General features: G+C 40.3%; 1 protein-coding gene across 42 annotated transcripts in view; it reads left to right on the top strand.

Annotated features, from left to right (window-relative positions):
- Positions 1-21,185, top strand: part of MYBPC1 (myosin binding protein C1) — a 108,407-nt gene that overhangs the window by 39,693 nt on the left and 47,529 nt on the right. For 9 of the 42 annotated variants that reach the window (XM_083401355.1, XM_083401369.1, XM_083401356.1 and 6 more), the window contains exons 6-14: positions 1,588-1,629; positions 8,509-8,544; positions 8,927-8,950; positions 10,148-10,183; positions 11,491-11,595; positions 12,792-12,940; positions 13,785-13,902; positions 17,810-17,858; positions 21,073-21,129. In XM_083401355.1, coding sequence (XP_083257481.1) covers positions 1,588-1,629; positions 8,509-8,544; positions 8,927-8,950; positions 10,148-10,183; positions 11,491-11,595; positions 12,792-12,940; positions 13,785-13,902; positions 17,810-17,858; positions 21,073-21,129 — 616 coding nt within the window. Of the gene's footprint in view, positions 1-1,587; positions 2,573-2,951; positions 5,921-8,508; positions 8,545-8,926; positions 8,951-10,147; positions 10,184-11,490; positions 11,596-12,791; positions 12,941-13,784; positions 13,903-17,809; positions 17,859-21,072; positions 21,130-21,185 lie in introns of all 42 variants that reach the window. The other 33 variants (XM_083401360.1, XM_083401375.1, XM_083401364.1 and 30 more) reach the window with 6 other exon arrangements.

Genomic DNA, 21,185 nt, shown 5'->3' with positions numbered 1-21,185 from the left:
ACAAAGAGGTGACTGTTTATTGGATTAATAACTTCACTTCTACAAGATTAACAGTGCAGTCCTTTGCGTGTCTTCTCAGAAGTAAGTCCCACTGAGATCAAGGGGCTTATTTCCAGGTAACTGAGAGCTTAAACTCATTTTAGGGTGCCATTTACAATGATAATTTACAGTGAAGATGCTAGGAATCCTATATATGTCTACTCAGCGGCAAGTCCCATTGAGATCATTGGGGCTTATTCCCAGATAATTGGGTATAGGATTGCAGGCTTAATTCCTTTGGCTCCCCGGCTCCCCCCACCCCAAGCCCTGGAAATTGTGGGTTTTCTAAGGATGGTAGTTCTTTTCTAGGATTTTTGACAGAAATTGCACATAGATGTATTTAGGGAAATTTGGGAGCAAGGAATTGATCCAGTGAATGGAAATAAGAAAAAGGGAAATATTTTGCCTCTTTGCTTTGTTATATATGGAGGAGAGGGAAAGGGAGAGGAAGAAGGCCTCATGTTAAAAAAGAAGGCCTAAAGAAAGTGCAATATTTCATATTTTAGCCCATGTGGTGGCTGGTGAATATGGAATCTAGTACAAACAACAAGCAAACATAGATTTGGGGTAAATACTTATTAATAATTGAAAATTCACCAGATTTCAAATATTTGAGCATTTCTGCTCCAACCCTACATTTTTGTTTTAATATATATATAAAAAACCTTGTGCAGCTAATACTAACTGTTGTTGGCTTATCCCTGCAATGCATGTATAACATTTCAAAGCACATTTCACATAGTAAACCATGTGATCTGTTGCATTAGAAATCCTTACCGATCTTTTGAATTAAATAACAAAACTGCAAAAGAATGGAGTGGGAAGTCCTTCTCTTTTTCTCCCTGGAAAGAAACATCTGTAACACTAATAGTTACAAATGTGGCAGATTGCATAAGTGGTCACTGCTTTCCAGTGGTTTTGATTTAACAAAGAACTTTGACCCTGGAACCTGCTCCACCAATAGCTCTGGAGCAAGCACAGTTGATGTTTATCAGTTGATGTTTGGGAGGGTACCCTTTGAGCCAGTAGCCCCTGGCAGATTCAGCAGAAGCCCTGAAGCTTGCACAGCTCTTCTAAAGATGCTAACTATGTCCCACTCCTGGCAGAATTTTTGTTTGTTTATTGCTGTAAACCTTGCCCACCCACACCTCTAAAGCCAAGTATTATCTACTTTGAATGGCAGCAGCTCTACTGGCTGTCAGACAGAGGCTGCCTATCCATTGCCTGTTCAGTTTCCTTTTCCATGACCTGAATCTGAGACTTTCTGTATCCAAAGCATGTGCCCTCCCACTGAGATATGGTCCCTTTCCTAACTCATTGTTTCAACCAACAGGCATTGACATGCTAATAGGATCCAGTTAATTTCCATTTATATTAATGGTCTAACTCTTTCAGCCTCTGGCAATTAATTCTCTGGGGCGTAGTGGCTGCTGTGCGTGTGCAACATCTAAACATGTTGTGCCAGCATTGCAGGTGGGTACGCCAGCACAAATGTTGATGATCTGGGTGTTTTCTCTCAAAAAGATGTTGCTTCTACTTCCTACACAGAACAAAATAAACCTGAGGAGGATGGAAATGCACCTAACCAAGGTGAGTGCAGTTGTTCTCCAAAAGCTAGAAGGAGGCAACATATCAGTAGATGCTACAGCAGTATAGGTCATATGTATGTTTTCTCTTCTTTCTTCCAGTTCCCCATACAATTCTGAATTTTATTTCATTTCATTGATATGATTTCATATGGCTTTCTGGATTTCCCCCACCACCAATGCTCCCCCCCTTCATTTCCCCATTTACTTGCTTCAGCTGGTATGCCCATTCAACCCATCCTTGAAGAGGGCAGGCCTAACCACAGCCATTTATGATTTAGTACAGGGGATAGGATGTATTAACAATGTGCAGGTGTAGTTGGACTCCAACTCCCATCAGTCTCAGCCAGCATGGCCAATGGGCAGGGATAACAGGAACTAGAGTCTGGTGCCATTTGGAGGACACCATGTTGGCCTAACCTCTGCTTTAGTAACTTTGACACAGGAATATTGGCTGCCCCAGAAAAGTGTCCAGTAACTTTTATTGATGTGCAATGCTGCTGCCAGGCTGTAGAGAAGAGCAGCAAGAACATGTCACTCCAGCTCTTGCTACCTCTTTGTTTCCTGGTCCAGTTTATTACTTCCTTTATTGCAAAAAGTGCAAGTAGATAAATAGGTACTACTCTGGCGGGAATGTAAACGGCGTTTCTGTGCGCTCCTCTGGTTTCGTCAGAAGCAGCTTGGTCATGCTGGCCACATGACCCAGAAAAACTGTCTGCGGACAAACGCCGGCTCCCTCGGCCTGTGAAGCGAGATGAGTGCCGCAACCCCAGAGTCATCTGTGACTGGACATTTATAGTCTGCTTTTCCTCTAAAGAGTTCAAGGCAGCATGCATGTTTCTGCCACTCCCTTAATTAATCTTCATAACAATCCTTTGAGGTAGGTTAGGCTGAGAAGAGACAGAAAGGCTGGTCCAAGATCACCCAATTAGTATGAGGTAGGCTAGGCTGACAGGGACGCGGGTGGCGCTGTGGGTTAAAGCCTCAGCGCCTAGGGCTTGCCGATCGAAAGGTCGGCGGTTCGAATCCCCGCGGCGGGGTGCGCTCCCGTTGTTTGGTCCCAGCGCCTGCCAACCTAGCAGTTCGAAAGCACTCTCGGGTGCAAGTAGATAAATAGGGACCGCTTACTAGCGGGAAGGTAAACGGCGTTTCCATGTGCGGCTCTGGCTCGCCAGAGCAGCGATGTCACGCTGGCCACGTGACCCGGAAGTGTCTTCGGACAGCGCTGGCCCCCGGCCTCTTTGAGTGAGATGGGCGCACAACCCTAGAGTCTGTCAAGACTGGCCCGTACGGGCAGGGGTACCTTTACCTTTACCTTTAGGCTAGGCTGACAGGCAGTGACAGGCCCAAGGTCACAAAGTGAGCTTCATGGCAGAGTGGGGATTTGAACCCTGGTCTCCCAGGTCCTAGTCTGACACTCTAACCACTATACAACACTGGCTCCAGTCTGCCTTTAATTGTAACGGCTCCCAAGATTGAAGTATTACACAAAAATGACATAGAAACCATCAAAAGCAACCATAAATGACAAACACGCATAAGCATAATATTAACTACTCTTAACCGCTATAACACTTTTACCTATCAGTTTAAGGTACTAGCTCTTGTCATAAGAGCTTTAAAGGGCTTCAGTATCTGAAAGAAAGCCTTTGTCTACCATTCAAAATATGAGATGCTGCTCTGAATTGCCCTGCCAACCACTTTGGCCAGAATCAAAAGTCCTGTATGACTAATTCTGCATGTCAAGTGGAATCCTTAAGACTTTCTGTCCTATAGTCCTCCATAATGCCCTGCAAGCAAACCACCCCCCCCCCCCAGCCTTCCACAACTCTTAGGGGAGCCTTGTCCAACCTGGTGAGCACATGCTGACTAGGATTGATGGGAGTTGCAGTCCAAAACATTGGGATGTTACCAAGTTGGGCAAGGCTGCCTTGGGGTATGCCCAGGGTAACTATTTGTTTCCAAGTAATGATGGGGATGCAATCTTCAGTGCAATCCATACTACATAGTTCTAAATTTTGTGTTTTGAAGCAAGGTATTAATTTGCATTTATGGAATGCTAGATCTCTGTCATCTATCAAATATCTATTTTATTTACAGAATAATTGAATGTACAGCAGCCTCACCAAACTCACTTTGTTACCCTCCAGTGACTCCGTTCTACATTTCTGTTTGTCCAGCACTGTCATGTGTGTCTACGTAACTACCAACGTACTCTCATATATTACATTCCACAATGTGCTTTCATTCATCTTCATTTTTGTGCTGAAGACATAGCTACCAGAACTGCGCTCATTTCCTGAAATAACAACATAAAATTAATGTGCTCATTTCTTTCTTTAGGTTCCATCCAGGCATCCACCCATCTAATAAATTACCTGCATGTTTCATTTTCATTTGTCTAGGTTCTGTGATCTACTCAAACATCTGATTGTTTCCCCTGTGGTTTTGATTGAAGTTTCCATCAAAACTCTGTATAAAATCTCAGCTGTCTTTTATAGACATACATAGATGTCTATATTTAAAGCTTATGAGCAACCGTAGCAGATCTGGCAAGTGAACATAGATAAAATTTCATTAGTACTACTGGAGCCTCCCCATCAGCAACTTGCAAATATGAAACAGCACACCCTCCTGCTACATTGATGACATACTGCAGGGATGGGGACCCTTTGGTTCCCTAGATGTCGCTAAACTGCAACTCTCATCTACCCCAGCAACCATGACCAATGGTCAGAGATTATGGGAGCTAGAGGTACCCCGTGCCTGACATACTGTTAAAAAACCATTAGATGTATAGTAAAGAGGAAGGTAGACTATTCCATAGACTTCTGGGGAAGTGTTGTTATCTCATTGATTCTGCTGAATTTATTTGTTTGTTTGTTAAATTGCTCATTAGCCCTCTCCTGCTGCTCACCTCCCATCATGCTGCCTCTGACACTGGAGATACTAATATTTTTATCCAATATTGTCTAATTCCTCCTTTCAAGTCATCAGTTTGGTGACCATCACTACGTCTTCTGCTAGCAAAGTGCTGCCATTTTAACTGTGTGAAAAAGTAGTTCATTTTGTCATTCCCAAATCTCCTACCATTCAGCTTCAATGGATGACCCTGGGTTTTTCTCCTTACCTACGTTCTTCCTACTATGCATAATTTTGTATATTATGTTTCCCCATGCTCATTTTTTCTACACATTTTTTTTTTTTATAGTGAAGCCTTTCCTCCCACCCCTTGATCATTTTGGTTGCCATGTTATGATAATGCAGATGTGATTATATTGGCATCCACAGCGAATGCCTTCATTTAAGGGAGTAAGGGAATAAGAGCATATTTTTTGCAAGCAAGGTTGCTGTTGAAAAGGGCCAATAGTGAATCTGAGCCATTCTACCAGATCACCTCCATGAAAACTACAATCAAGTGGACTGTAGGCCCCTCCAGCCATCTTAGACCATCATTGCAATGCCACCTCCCTAATTTTTCAGAAGTGTCCTTGGCAAACTCCAGCGTTACTCAACATACACATCTCAGGATGAATAAGAAATGACATATAGACCACATTGCAGTACTGCTGGCCATATATTGTAACCACTTAAAATTTAAGTATGATGCTTTGCATCTGCTCAGTGTTAGCAAATTCCCATCATGCAGCAAACATCAGTCAAGGTAGATCTCTTAGGTAGATCTGGACTGGTGAGGGATAAGATGGGCTTTTCTAGATGATGGGTCAACTTCAGTTGTGATAATACTGCATGTGTAGAACCACACTTGTACTTTTAGATAGAAGTTCCCTTTATAGGTGGACTGACAGACAATGACGGAGCTTCATGCTCCAGCACCGGGGTGCGGAGAGCAGGCGGGGGTAGGCCTGGCACGCCTCCTGGGGGCATGGTGCACCACCCCCAGGGGCGTGGCACACCGCCTGCGGGGGTATGGCACCCAGCGTGGGCAGGGGGGCAGCCACAATGGCACCCTGGGGGTCGCACTGCCACGGGCGGTGTGCTCCCCCCACACTCCTCTTCCTCCACCAGTGCTGACAGAGTGGAAATAGATTGAAGAAAGTTGACCTAACTTTAACCATCTTTGCCAATCAAGGGAAACTGTTGCTTTAGTGAATCCCCTGATCTACCCAACTGGTATACGTCTTTTTGTGGTAAAGAAATCTGTTTGCACCAGAATGCCTTCCTCTTGTTTAGCTCTTTTCACAAGTTCCATTATTAAATATATTTATATTCCATTAAAATTTTACTTGCAGAAGAAAAGGAGAGTGAAATAATGATCGTAATTCTACCATCAGGTCTGATATTCTTTGGGTATTTGTTATCTTTTGAAAAGATGATGTTGCTAACATAGATTAGATCATCACTTTCTCATTTTTAAACTGATTGGTCTTGAATCATTCTTCCATTTTGATTAAACAACCACTTCATCCAGTTCTAGCAACTAAAGAATTAGGAAAGATGGATTGCTACAGGTTTTTTCTCCATCCCATCTGTCAAAGCAGTTCTGCTGTCGTATGTTACCTTGATATCCATAGAAGGTTCACAACACATTTTAATGTCCTGGGGGTATACAGACTCGTTGGTATTAACTTTTTTCTGCTTAGAAAATATAAATAGCACTGACTGGTGAATCTGCAGTTGTCACCTAACAGCTGCTTTTTGTTCTTCCAGTTTCTCACATCATTCAACAATATAATAACAAATTAGACCACTCTTTTGTGTGATGCTCATCTTCCACTTGGATAACAAGCATGACATCACATATATTGTGCTGACTGAACTGAGCAGATTACATATTTCCTTCATGTTTACATTGACCACAACAAGAACACTATTGTGAAGAAGACAGATGAGTGTGAATTTATGTTACTTTGATTAACTGCTGGACTTTGAGCCAGTTGTTGCATTCTGATCAGTTAGCACAATATTCATTTTGTTCACTCATTTATCATAAGGCTATCATTTATCATGATTATAACTCTGAAGATTAGCATCTTCATGCCATCTTGCAGCTCATGGAATTTGCAGGTGTTCCAAACCTAAATGTACCCAACAGAAAGAATTGTTGTTGTTGTTGTTTGATCACAGGAAAAAGATGCATAATAATAATAATTCCTTCTGTGTACCTTTAGTGTGAGTCAGTGCTTTGACTTCCTATGAAAGGGTCAACATGCTAATAGTTGGCCTCAAAAGCAATGTCTCAGTACTGTTGAAAACATTTTCACTCATCTTAGTGGTTCATGGGCAGTGTATGTTTAACTCTTTCCCTGTTCCATTTTCCTAGCTGCTGTTTGCCCTATTGTGATGGGAAATATGGTGGTGTTTTCCCATGTGGGCCAAAAGTCACTGAGGAAGAAGTTTTGATTGTGAACAGAGCATGGAAGGAAGGTTCATATAACTTTCTCCACTGCTGCTGCTAGCAAATTGACAGCTGCCTGTATAGCTACATTTCATTATAAAATAAAAGTCAGGAAACTAATAACAGATTTACAGTGTAATGTGTAGTTTAGCCTAAGAAAATCACAATAATTTTGAAGCCAAAATCAAGTCTGATTCTTGCCTTTTAAAAACTTGTGTTAATGGGCTGCTTGAAAATGTACTTGCTCTATATATAGAACTGCCTTCATTTCAAAAGCATTTACTCATATGAGTAACATAATCTTCAAATTTTTGATTAGAAGCATACTCTGATTCAGGGACACCATGCATACTTCCATGTTTGCAGGATCGGGACTAATCACATAAGTAAGAGCTTGACTACTTATGTGATTGAGCTTGACTACTTATGTGATTGAAAATGTGACATCCTGGCTCCAAGTAAATAAACTTGGAAGTCAAGTCACTGATTATTATGGAGCCAGAATTCACCTTTTCTGGATGATTTCACTTGAAAATGCTTTTCTTACATGGGTAAGTGGATATAATGTTCTGAAATTCTGAATTATTTTGTTCTTCATACTGTGTGCCTTTTCTTAAAATGGCTTGATTCTTCTTCTCATCAGGAACTTCTTTAAATCATTTAAGTGTAACTTATGGATAGCAATTTTCCATAATTATATTAAGATCGCTTTAAAAACAAAAAGACAGAGTGTCAGACAGACATCCTAAAATGCGATGGAAGTGGTTTTCATGCAATGTATTTGAAAGTCTACTTCAACCATGTGGGAAATGTCTTCATCACTCATATTTGTTCTGTGGCCTTCCACGGAGGTAAAACATAAGTTATTCCAGTAATATTTATTTACAGTATAAATAGTGTACAATATAAATATTGCCAATGACCTTTCAGCCTTTTTTCCTTTCATTTGTCCATCTTAAACTTAAACTAAGTCCTTATATAATTGTAATAGTGGAGTATTGGAGGGGGGTGTATTTTGTCATGGAATTAGGAAGACCTAACGTGCAGATTTATTGGTTTTAGCTCAAGATATTAAATCTAGACCATTGCTAATTATCACATCAAAGTATATATGTGCTCTTCTTCTCTCTAAATTATGGGAAATATGTCAATTCTAAACAGAATTCTTATTGCTTTATTATTTGCAATAACAAATAGGTGGACTCTTAGGCCCTGTTGACTTAGGATGGGAAAGAGCTAAATATGTGCTTAACTCTTCCACTGAAAGGAATGGGACCTAAGAGACTTGATTTTGACAGGACCGAGTGAGATCCTTGTTGATCATGTAAGTGATATGGTTTTTATCTAGGCAGCTTGTCAAAATTTGAAAGAAGAAAAGGTAATGGTTGAATCTCATTAATTTGGAGCCATCTTCTGCCAAGTGATGGAGTCTTTTTTTCCTAATTATAGTGTTATTTTTGTGTATATATATATATATATATATATTTATATAAAAAACCCTTCATGTACACATTTTACTTGCAGACGGGAACGTCAGTGAAATGACATCCTCTTCAGAAGGTCAGATCTATGGTTGACCTTGATTTTCATTGTGGCTTTTTTGTACTCCATTCCCCCCCTCAATATTTCTAACATACACAACCACTCTGAAAACTCTCATTCATACCCATGTTTTAATAATACACACATTACATCCCATTTTTTTGTACTTGCGTGAAGCATTGAAGTTGACCATTCCAGCTGCTCGATCCCATAAAGCTTTATCCATCAGTTTGCAGTTTTCATTACCATTGTTTCCAGCTATCATGGTTTCCCTTCCTTCTCTTGCAGGTTCCTCATTATCATTCATATGTACTAAAAAAAAAAAAAAAAAAAAGGATAACTTTCATTCTTCCTTTTCCTTGTTTGCTTTGTTTTACTTGTTATGTATTTCTTTTTACAGATGAAGATGACACTTCAACTGCAGGTTAGGAGATCTATTCCATTTTACAGTGTTTGTCTGCTATGATGAGGAGAACTAACGAGAACTAGTTCTTCTGTTGTCAGCCAGACATGAGCCCATCTAACCAGGGGGTTGAAGGCCTGTTACTATTTCTGCAATAGGATCCCTGCATTGTCCCCATCTCCAATGTCCTAGAGTCACCCAATAAGCATGCAAAGGGAGTTTCTTAGCCACTATATGCTCCAAAGCTAAGCATTTAGGAACACTGAAAGCACAAGGTGCTTTTGTTTCTGGCGAATGGTATGCAAGTTCTGTTGCATTCAATGGAACTTCAAGGGAAACACAACTTGTCACTCTGAAAGAAGATACTGTATTTTTTGCTCTATAAGACTCACTTTTTCCCTCCTAAAAAGTAAGGGGAAATGTGTGTGTGTCTTATGGAGCGAATGCAGGCTGCGCAGCTATCCCAGAAGCCAGAACAGCAAGAGGGATTGCTGCTTTCACTGCACAGCGATCCCTCTTGCTGTTCTGGCTTCTGAGATTCATAATATTTTTTCCCCTTGTTTTCCTCCTCCAAAAACTAGGTGCGTCTTGTGGTCTGGTGCGTGTTATAGAGCGAAAAATACGGTAATGGATTTATATCCAGTCTTTCTATCTTGCTGGAACTCACAGTCCCCAAATTGTCCCCTAGGACTGCATCAGCTAGAGTAGACCAACTGAAATGAGCAAACCTATGTTAGGCATGTTCATTAATTTCAGTAGGTCTACTCTCTGCATATGATTAACATTGGGCAGTGCCCCTAGGAAGAGCTCTGCTGGATCAGGCCATTGTTCCATCTTGCCTGGTATCCTACTTTGCATAGTGGCCAACTAGATGCTGCTGAGTATATGGCCTCAGAATATGAAGTTTCCATCTACACATCATGGCTAATAGCCACAGATAGATGTATGCACCATGATAATGCCCTTTATTTATCTTATCCAGGCACCAACCTCACCCTGATGTGCTTAGCTGCAGCAATGTTGCTGGATCTTATTTCTTCTTACTAGCCCCTAGGAAGTTTCCCACTCTCCTTCCAGTGATTAGACAACCCCATTAGTTCTCCAACTCTCCCCTCCCTCTTTCAGCATATGACAATAGCTCCCAATCCTACACAGCCAGTATAGTAACCAAGATATAGCTTTTGATTTGACATCATCCGGTTTACTCTTACCTTTCAGGTGGGACTAATCGGTCAGGAGAGAGAAAGGACTCAGGTGAGATTTTCTAAAACAGAAAGGAAAGGAGGAAGAACAAAGACCCCCAAACATTCCAATTTTCTCCTAATGCAATAACTATTAATGAACAATTTATTGTAGCTTACTTTTCGACAGATGCGGCTGCCGACTTTTGTACCCTTCATGCTAACCTTTGGTCTTTGTTTTATATTTGTTTCAGATGTAGAAAAAAGATCCTGCTCCAAAGCTTCATGAGGTTCCAGTGCGCAAGCAGAACTCCATGTGAGCAAGGACTTCTCCATGCACTTCACTGGAGTGAAAAGAGATGCTACTGCTCACATGGAGCTCTGGAGCGCAAAAGTCAGCCTGGTGTCTTCCTGGCGCCCACCAGATGTTTTGGACTACAACTCCAATTATCCCTGGACATTTGCCATGTTGTCTGGGGCTGATGGGAATTGTAATCCAAAACAAAACCACTGAGGGCAGCAGGTTACAGGAGGCTAACATAGATCATTCCAGAAAATAAATCTGGAAGACCTAAGCACAGATCTCTTCTTCTTTTTCTTTTTTTTAACAGATTGCAACTAATTTTTACGGTGGGGATGTAAAAAAAACACCACAACAACCCAAGACCCATATTAAGCATTTGACCCTTGGGTACATATGTCTTATGGCCATGTTTGACAAAGCATGCCGTTCCTTAGAAACTAGAACAATGTTGATATTTTCATGGAATTTACTTTGCATGGAAGTTATTTTTATGTGAAATTGTGTTATTTCCACACACAACCAGAATCAAACTAGGAATGATGGAATTATAGAATCGTAGGGTTGAAAAAGACCCCAATGCCATAATGTTTAAGGCATGCCTCTGTACAGATACTGTTTCTCCACAGATGAGCTTATACAATCTTTATTGGTTATTGCAGGATTAAGATCTTAATTACCAACACTTGCAAGAAAAACTATTCAGCTGTTCTCAATTAACACTGACATTAAGCTTTTAAAGTGTGTTTTAATATATCATATATACAGTATATATCTATTAATATAAAACTATTTATTTATTTATTTGCTGTGAAAGCAGTGACACAGATCAGCACAATATTATAATTTTCCATCACCACAGACAGGGCAATTCCATTCAGAAAGTTGTGTTCAATAAGAATGTTCTATTCTTTTGCTTCCAATAAAATCATGTCGGGCTGAAAAAGTGTGACGGAGAACGTAAGTACCCTTTGAAGTAGTTGTAGTTTAAAGAAAGGGCATGTTAGAGCTAAAATAAAGAAATTAGATTGCAAAGTTTATTGCAATAAGTTAATTTTCCCCCTCTTTCTCCATATTAGTATGGTCTATGGGAGATGGCCCTCAGGAAGAAGGAGATAAGCAAGACAATTCACAGAAATCCCTTTTATTTGTTGAAAAACCAAAGGGTGGAACAATTAGTGTCGGTAAGTGCTGTAACAATTTTTTAAAATAAAAAATATATATTAATTTGTCTATTACACATACATGGGATTCTGAATAGGGCCATACCTACTTAGCTTCAGCAAATGCTGTAGTTTCTGGTATTCTCAAATGATCCATTAGTCCTCCATTGCCCCTCTTCCCAAAAATGTTTAAGACTGAAATCTTATGCATATTTGCCTGGAATAAGCCTCACTAAACAAAGTGGTGCTTACTTCTGAGTAAACATGCACAGGATTCAGCTATAAACTTATACCTTATGAAGCTCAAAAGACTTTAACATACTGAGATTACACTTTCAAATTTCATATGAAATAAATTTTAATGGTTGATTAATCCAGGAGCACATTTGAAGCAGCAGAGCCCTTTCTAGAAGTTAAAATTCAATCAGAGGTCAGCAACCTTTTTCAGCTGTGGGCTGGTCCACCATCCCTCAGACAATGGGCTGGACTATATTTTGGGTGGGGAAATGAATGAATTCCTATGCCCCCAAAATAACCCAGAGATGCATTTTAAATAAAAGGACACATTCTACTCATGTAAAAACATGCTGATACCCGGACCATCCAAGGGCCGGATTGAGAAGGTGATTGGGCTGGATCCAGCCCCTGGGCCTTAGGTTGCCTACCCCTGATCTAGCTATTTAGAGGAAAACAGGAACAATCGGGGGGGGGGGCTGGATTCAGGCTCTCCTCCTTTTTCTGGACAGCCAATTGCTGGAATGTTAGTTTTTAAATAGGGGAATCTATGTATGGGATTTTGGTCACTGATAGCTCAAATATAACAGATGCGCTTACAACTAAGGGGTTCTTTGATGGCCACTGATGTATATATATACATATTGAAACTGTATGTAGTTTGTATATGGGGGATAAATTAAATTTTGTTTGCATTTAACGGCAAACCTACCCAAATCACACTTCCTATAAACAGTACACAAATTGCCATCCTCCAAAATTAATCTTTCTCCAAATTTTATAATGCAGTTTTTCACCCATGTGACATGTACAAAACCACACGTATTTTTACAAAAAAAATGTGTGTACTAGGCAAAATTTACACTAAAATTCTATTAAATCTTCATGAGGATTTCAACAGTTCCACAAACATATTGCCAGGTGTATATCATATGAGTAGTAATGTTTCTAATGTGACTAATGTTTTCTTTTGTTTTCCCAAGGACAAAATATTACATTTATAGCAAAAGTTGAAGCCCAGGATCTTCTCCGGAAGCCAACTGTTAAGTGGTTCAAAGGGAAATGGATGGACCTGGCAAGCAAAGTAGGGAAGCACCTTCAGCTAAAGGAGACATTTGAGCGCCAAACCAAGGTATGGAGGGATGGCAGGACTCAATTTTGCCTGTTTCTAAAATCCAGACTTGGTAGTAAGGACATAAGCTCGGGGGGTGAAGCCCTGACTGAACTGGACATTTCGTGAGAGAGGTAACATTAAAACAAGTTATCTCCAGAAATAGCTCAGTGTGTGCTTATCAAGATGGACAAGGTCGTGGAGAGGTTGGCACAGTGCAAACACACCAGCAGAACCAATCTGGTGCTCCTACCAGTGCATTTGCACCAGAAGTAAATCTGGCATTTGAGCAGAATCTCATGTACTCATTTATCAGGGTTTGACCCAGACATGCCAGTTCAAGGACGCTCACTGGTGCAATGGGACTTGTGCCCCCTTCTCCCCTTGTGTGCTCCCCATGCCTTTCCCTGCTGTAGGGAGTCAGGAGAACCCCCTAGAACAGCAGTAGAGTAGAGATCATTCCACCTGGCAAGCAGAAATGTTTGTGATGATGGAGCAATTGTGTTAGCCCACAATTGGATTCCACCTAGGGCTTGTATTTTCTCCTACTATGAAATTTGGTGGTTGAACAGTTTGGTGTCTAGCAGGCACTTCACGTGGTGGGGGCTGAGCTTATTGCTGTGAGAAAAATTACAACATATGACTCAACAGCTTTAAAAACCACAGAGCAGAATGTGGGAGCAGAATAGAATTATGGCTAAAAGTTGTGCAAAAGTAAAGACTGTAGTAACATCCACTCATCTTTAATCCTAGTAAATTAATGTAGTATATTATATTTGTAGATACATGTGTATGAATGTGTTTTCAGCTGCTGAGAATTTCCCTGAATTTAATTTAACAATTGCACTGTATGTTTGGATTTCAGATGTACACATTTGAGATGCAAATCATAAAAGCTAAGGAAAACTATGCAGGAAATTATAGGTGTGAAGTAACGTATAAGGATAAGGTTGATAGTTGCTCTTTTGATCTGGAAGTCCATGGTAAGGATCCCTTTTATGTTTTCTTTCTTTAACACAAAATATATAACATAATTTGAGGTCATGTTTATCTGAACTCCTCATGCCTATATCTAAGCATGCTTCAGAGGCCCACTGAAAGGTGTCTATAGGTTTCAGGCTCCCTTTTCTTACTTTTATCTCAACGTCAGCTCATTTAGAGGTGTGTTATTTATTTTGATGCAAACTTAAGCAGTTAGTGATATAATCTTGGGACTGTCTTGGAAGAAAGACTTGTGAGGGCTGAAATGTGTCAGTGAGAAGAGAGTTCTGCTGATGTGCTCTGGGCTCTACCCATTATGGGTTTCTCCTGGACTGCTTGATAGAGATGAACCTGGGTTTATGTCTACTTAGAAATGAGAGCATCTGGAGGACATTAAGTTGAGGCATGCTAGGACAAAAATTGAGGTGAAGATATGCTGTTTCTGTTCACTAGGGAGTCCTGGGATGTGTAGCTTTGAGAAGGAAGGGGTTCAAAGGACCACTGATAGAGAATTCTCACCATAAGAATATGAACCCTGCTGAATTTGATCAAAGCCCGCTGGGCTCGATCCCACACTGCAGCAAGGGACTTCAATGAGTGCACAGAACTTCATGTTTCTCTCCTGTCTCCTCCATGCACCCTCAAAACTGGGGAACCCGCCAGAGCAGATTTGGGGGGAGTGGAATAGAGGAAGTTTCATTGTACCAGAAGGACCCAATTGGTGCATCATTGGATACCATCCACTGTTTCCCACAGTGACCTACCAGATGCCTCTAGGAAGTCCACAAGGCAGTAGCCACCCCCACCCCAAGGTTGCTGCTGTATACTGCCTATCAATATAGAGGTTTCATATAGCCATTATGGCTAATACCTCCCCCGGAAATACTTATTCTCTGTGAATTTATGTAATCTCTGCTTTAAAGCAACTTGGCACTTTTACAGAGCTCCAGCAGGCTACAAATGACTCAGAAGATGCTTTGAGTCAGTGAAATCACATTAAGTTCTTGAAGCAATTATTTGAGGAAGCTTGCTGAAGCATTCAGTTTATATTTGGAATAAAGTTTATATGGCAGTGATGACAGCTCAAGACTCTACAAATTTGTCCATGACGTAGGTCAAAGAAAGGACTCCCCTTCAGCTCACCTCAGGCTTAGCAAGGAATTTGCCTGCTACAAACCCATCATGAGGCTCAGAGAGAGAGAAAGAGTATTAAGTTCCTGGAATATCACTGTCCCACACTCAGTTGGAAAGCAACTTTATAAATCTTTGCAGAGAAGAGAATGCAATGCAATGCTGGCAGATCTTATGGTACCACAGTGTGCATATGGGGTGTGTGCATTTGGTTACAGACAGGAAGGGCTTTCATGGTGAGGTGTAATGACCCCCTTTTTTTGCAGGATGAGTATATAGAGCCACAAAAGTCCTAAACACTCTTCATCTTTGTCCTATTCACTTTGACAAAGGAGGAGTTGACGAAACTGTGCACAATTGCACAGTGTATTCATGTGAACAGGCCAAGAACATGGACAGTTCTTTCTAATGGGTTTGAAACAAGTGGAGAGCAAAGCTGGATAGACTTCACTTATTATCTATTCTAGACTGTTCCTACAACTAACAGCTCAATCTGTTCTTTGCAAAGATCCACAATATCTGTCAGTCACTGCCACTCAAAGTTAGGTTAACTATAGGTTGTGGTCTATTTAATCCCCATGTGTATATTCTACGTATAGATGTGTAGATATGAGCACAGGACTCATAAAATCTCCCCTGACCACATAAGCAGCAGTGCCTACACAGACATGGCCATGTGAGTGGGGCATTGGTCAATATTAAGTTATGCCCTCCTGCATGTAAGATCTATACACTCAGTTGAAGTATCTGCTGTAGATGGACATTTGTTTACAAATGGAAAGAGCTTGCATAGTGAAGTATAATGACCCTCCTTTTTGCAAGATGGACATATAGTACCAGAGAACCACCAAAGTAAAAGGAGGTCTAAAATTATTGAAAATTTTTGGCAGAGGTTTAGAGAAATTCAGACAATGATGGGGTGATAGCTATTCCCCCTGGCTTCATAGAATTGTAGAGTTGGAAGGGACCATGAGGGTCATCTAGTCCAACTTCCTGCAATGCAAGAATATTTTGCCCAACAACCCTGAGATTAAGGGGCTCATGCTCTACCCACTGAGCTGTTTATCAATTACTCAGTTTGGGGGTGCTGCTGTAAAACGCAGTTTGCACTGCACTGCAAAACCTTGGCACCAGTTTGCAGGGGATTCCAAATTTCAGGGTTCATAGTTAATGAATTTATTCCAGAATGACTTGGCCCCAGATAGGTCAGCTGTCGGAACCTGAGAAACAGCAGCATCAGCATCACAGTGGATTCCATATCTCCATCTGGTGGGATTTTAAAGCTGTGGTGATGACTTTCACCCTCTGAGAAGCTTTTGAAGGACTAGGCTTCTAAGTCTGGGAAATAAGGCAGCCATTGTAATTGTAAGTGCAAGGCTTAATATATGTCAAGCACCTTTACATTTGCAAATGTGTGCAGTCTCATTGATCCCATGGGACTGGCATTAACATTTCCTTTATTTGTGTATTAAGACAAAAACAAAGCCTATCCAAGTGCAAAGGACCTTCTCTGTCCCTCAAAATATTACTGTTGGGTCCTAAAGCCTGGTCACCTGGCCCTGTGGCTTCAGCTGCCAGACACATCTAGGCAAGCTTTCCAAATATCCCATCCTTGCAGCAATCTGGCAGCTAACCCAATAGATGTTCATCCTAGGAAAACAAGCCTACCAAATTACCAAGGTCAGAGTGCTCATTAATCAGACAGGGAGGCAGGACACAATTAATGGAATGTCCAGCAGCTGACTGCCAATTAACCAGACAAGCCTCAAAGTCTGTGTGCATTCAGTAGCTTGTAGGCAAGGAGCCAGCCTGTCTGCGTGCATAAACTTTCTATAGAAGTGAATTGTTTTATCTGATTACATGTCTAATTTACACTGGGTGAAATTCAACTCCATGTTATTGACCATATTCAGATCTCTTACTGAGTTGAATCAGAAGTTGTATTTTCATTGGGGATGAAGGAAATTTTAAGTGATGCCCAGAGCTTAATGCTTAGAAATTATTTACTTGGTTTTTCTGATCATGCCATTCTATTGTTTCTTCCTTGTTCCACTGCTATTTTTAGCTTTAATAAAAAGAAGCTGCTTCCAGGTGAAATCAAATTACATCTAGTGTTCATTTGGGATTTCCTCTTCTTGTGAATTCCTTTGCTCTAAAGCATCAAGTTCTGGTTAATTGTTTTAGCAAGTAGAAGGCAAGTTGTCAGCTTACTTCTATAAAAAGTGGCATGGGAGCCTTCTTCACCTTTGTTGATGGCAGTGAGACTTACTACAATGGCTTCATTGTGGTTCTCACCTGTTGCACAGGTAGTAAATAAAGGCACCATCAAAAGAAGGTCTCAGGGTTGTACGGGTTTAAAGAATCCAATTGTAGTGCATTTATCACCACCCTAAAATCCATGCATGTATGCGTTAAAGAAGGCTAACGAGATCAGAAATAGAAATGCTATATTAAATACTGAAGTAAAGGATCTTTATTTGAAAGTTTTAAGAAATATGTAGAAAATGAAATATATACATAAAATCATACCTCCCTACATTAAAACAGAACATCTAAAAGACTTGTTGAGATTGTATTTTATAAACCAAACATTTAACACTGTGATGATAATATCTGTGGGCACATATTAGGATTGCTCCTATTCCAGTACAGTATAAAAGTTCTTTAAATTAATCCACAAAATGGAACATAGTTTTGTTCTTGCCTTAGTTGTATCCATTCAATATCCTTCATAAATTACAGAAACCACTTTTCTCATTTTCTTTTATATATATATAGAAACTTCATCTGCACCATCAATCGATATCCGGTCTGCATTCAAAAGAAGGTAACTTCAAGTAGTTATCTTGGAAAGTTATTCAATTATAGGTGGTGAAAGCAGCACATGCCCTGAAATACCTCTGGAAATCAAGCTGGTTGGAAAAACACAGCCAGAATGAACCGAAATAAAAGCCGAAATAACAAGCCTTTAGAAATGGCACACTAAATTGAAGGCAGAGTATATGTCATAAAGGAGAATGTCTGTGCTTTTGAGATACTCTCTCCTGCCCACTGCCGAGAAGTTAAAATGGCTACTCCATTTTCTGTAACCTATAATTGGTTTACACATTATTGTTGATATGTGGAGGTTGTTCTTACTTGCTCCATGTTTCCACAAGGGAAACTGTTCATATATGATAACAAAGCAGAAGTTTTCACCATTCCACTACAGATGTGCACAAAAAACCCATGCATCTTATCAGTTGCTGCCCACAGATGTCTCACCATGAGATAACGGCTTCCACAATGTAAAACACTCACCATGTAGTAGTCATAATATGTATGTTACAGTGAGCGGTGAAATTCTGTGAATGTTGACAACGCCAGAAAAAATGGATGAATATCTGAAAACTCGGATAAGACCAGTGAACGTTTATAATCAATGCAATGCTATTGTTTATTATTTATTCTGTGCCTTACGGATTGACATAGGCAAAATGGACAGGACCCTCCTCTAAAGTACCTTACATTAGAAACAACAGAGGGAAGGAAGGAGACAGAATGGTTGAAAGGGAAGAATGTGGAAAATCTTTGGTTTTCTTTATTGTTTATGTCCTACTTTTCTAATAAAAATAATAACCAAGGTGGGTTGCCATTTCAAAAAGAAATCAAAGCCATAAAGTAAAACAAAATCACAATATGAAATTGCACTATGAACAAGAATCAACAGTAATTAAAGCAGAAACAGTGGCCTGGTTCCCCATGTAACACTAAACTAGGGCTTGCTATACCTGCTCCCGCGTTCCGCCTCCTAGCCAGGAGGAAATGAGAAGGTTTCATTTCCATTTTCAACTAGCAATATTTATACCTAAACCCAGACAAACTGTAGTTAGTGTTAACTATAATTTAGTGAGACAAACCAACTTCAACACAGGATTTATAATGCCGACTCCTTATATTAAACCATAATCAATTAATCCTGTCCACAGTTTGGACAAAGCAAACTGATTTGCTGTAATTTGAATACGAAAGTGAAAGCTTCTGATTTTGCATCACGAGAGGAGAGGGGGAGTGCCCAAGCCTAGATCAGCTAGGCTTGTTCCTGTAGTACTGCTCTGTGGTTTGGTGTTTATGTCCAAACACAGCCAGCCGTTCCTCTGGTGCATTTGCCTTGGGGCAAACTCACTGTGGCCCTCCCCACCCCAGGATGCTGCAGTGACTCAGCCAGATAGAAGTCAGGTGCAAAGCAATCATAAAACATCAGTAGAGACATCATAAAATAGTAGGTCATTCCTTATTATATTATTTTATTTATATTTTAAAGTCTTTTCCACCTGCTGAAAGATAAGAAGACCGTGAGCCTGGCAAATTACAGACAAGATCTAAGCATATGTCACTCTAAATGTATTGATGCCCTAGTTATTTTAAAAGTTTCTGGTTAAATATTATTATTTCTCCTATATGTTAATGCTTTCCACTGTACTAATTACGGCATCAGACCCTAGGTAATTGCAGAAAGCTAGTTGAGCACCTGAACTTCTTGGTGGTCAGTATCGACCACTATCCACCCTGTTCAGCTAACATCCATCCTCCCCCTCTCAAATTGGGTTCTGTTCCAAGATATCCCAAATCCTGAGTTCAGAATAAATGAGACAAATCAAGTAACTTAACTCATTTGCTCTCCTTCCAAGATTAATTTTAGAGAATTTGGTGCTTGTTTTGTTTTAGCAAAGGAAGGAGTGACAAATGGGAATGGAGAGAAGGAACAGAATAGAGATGGGGGTTAGACAGGCAACAGGGGAAAGACAAGTATAGCTATGGGACAGGAAAAGAGTATTGTGCAGGCCACTGTTGCCCCATTCCCTGACTGAAAACCCTTCCCAGCTCTTGTTTTCTTTCTTCATTAGTCAGTGGCCCTGTTCCTACATAATCCTAAACCATGGTTTCTTCAATGAGCGATGCATCCTCTCACCGATGAGCAAGCCAGTCATAGCTTGTTTCACCAAAGCTTGGTTTGTTTTCCAGCTGCTCTAGATTTGTGCCTTTGTAGTTTTGAAGAGCATCTGGGATGGAGTGGTCAAACAAACTATGGTTAAGCAGGCTGTCATATTCGGACACAATGTCAAACTAAGGTTAAAACAAGCAATTGTTTGTAAGCCAACAACAAACCATGTCTTCACATTGTGGTTTGTTGTCATCTCAACTAGGGTGCTGAGCTGGGTTCGAACAAACTACACCTTGGCTGAACAAAGCATGATGTAGAACCATGTGCAAGCCAGGCTACTACCTACATTTTCCCACTTATTATGCTACCAGACAAAAATGAGGCTAGGAATCTTCTACTTAACCTGCTCTCCTCTTCCCAAAGATTAGATTATCAGGATGCCAATGACCAGGGAACTCTTAAGTCTCTGCAAAGTATATTAACTCCTGTCTATAAGTACTGCAATTATATTGTTATTGCTCAACATTCTAGAAAGAAATCCACATTTTTGAACCCACCCCATCTCATCTTTAACATCATACAACACACTGTGTGCACTTAATGGATAGGTTCTCCCAATTTCCCCCTTGCTGGCAAGTTTAAATGAAACTTTACTACTGGATATTTTTACATGGTTGTGCATTGTTCTATGCAGCATAAACAACAATGCACATCTTTGTTTTACATATGCAACTGAGTTCAGCACAAGCCCTTTGTTTTGTTTTGTTTCAGCAGGCCCTTGGTAGAAGTAAAAAAACAAAGCTCTTTGTGCTGACTCTGTTTGAAACACATTTGTGTTACAGGAACACAAATTTAGGCAAATTTGCCGATTTACAAGAATTTGCCTGAACAAGTGTCACAAGTGCAATACAAACCTTTGTGTTCATTTTTCACAAGTGCTTGTTAATGGGAGTTGTAAATCCTGTGAAAAAGAATACAAGTTTGTGTTGATGTAATCTTCTTGCGTGTCTCCATATTGATTGTGTTCATAGGGCATCTAGAGTGTATGCAATGTGTGTTGTCCAACTCTCTGGGTATTAAACAAAGGTTTGATTTTGATTTTTTTTATTAATAACAGCGGTGAAGGACAAGAGGATGCAGGAGAACTTGACTTTAGTGGTCTCCTGAAACGTAGGTGAGAACCAAGCAATGAAGTGAGAAGGTGTGGATTGGAAATGGGTTAGGCTTGCA

This window comes from Podarcis tiliguerta (assembly GCF_965153285.1).
Source record: "Podarcis tiliguerta genome assembly, chromosome: 10".
NCBI lineage: Eukaryota > Metazoa > Chordata > Lepidosauria > Squamata > Lacertidae > Podarcis > Podarcis tiliguerta.
This window is presented reverse-complemented; position numbering and strand designations above follow the sequence as displayed.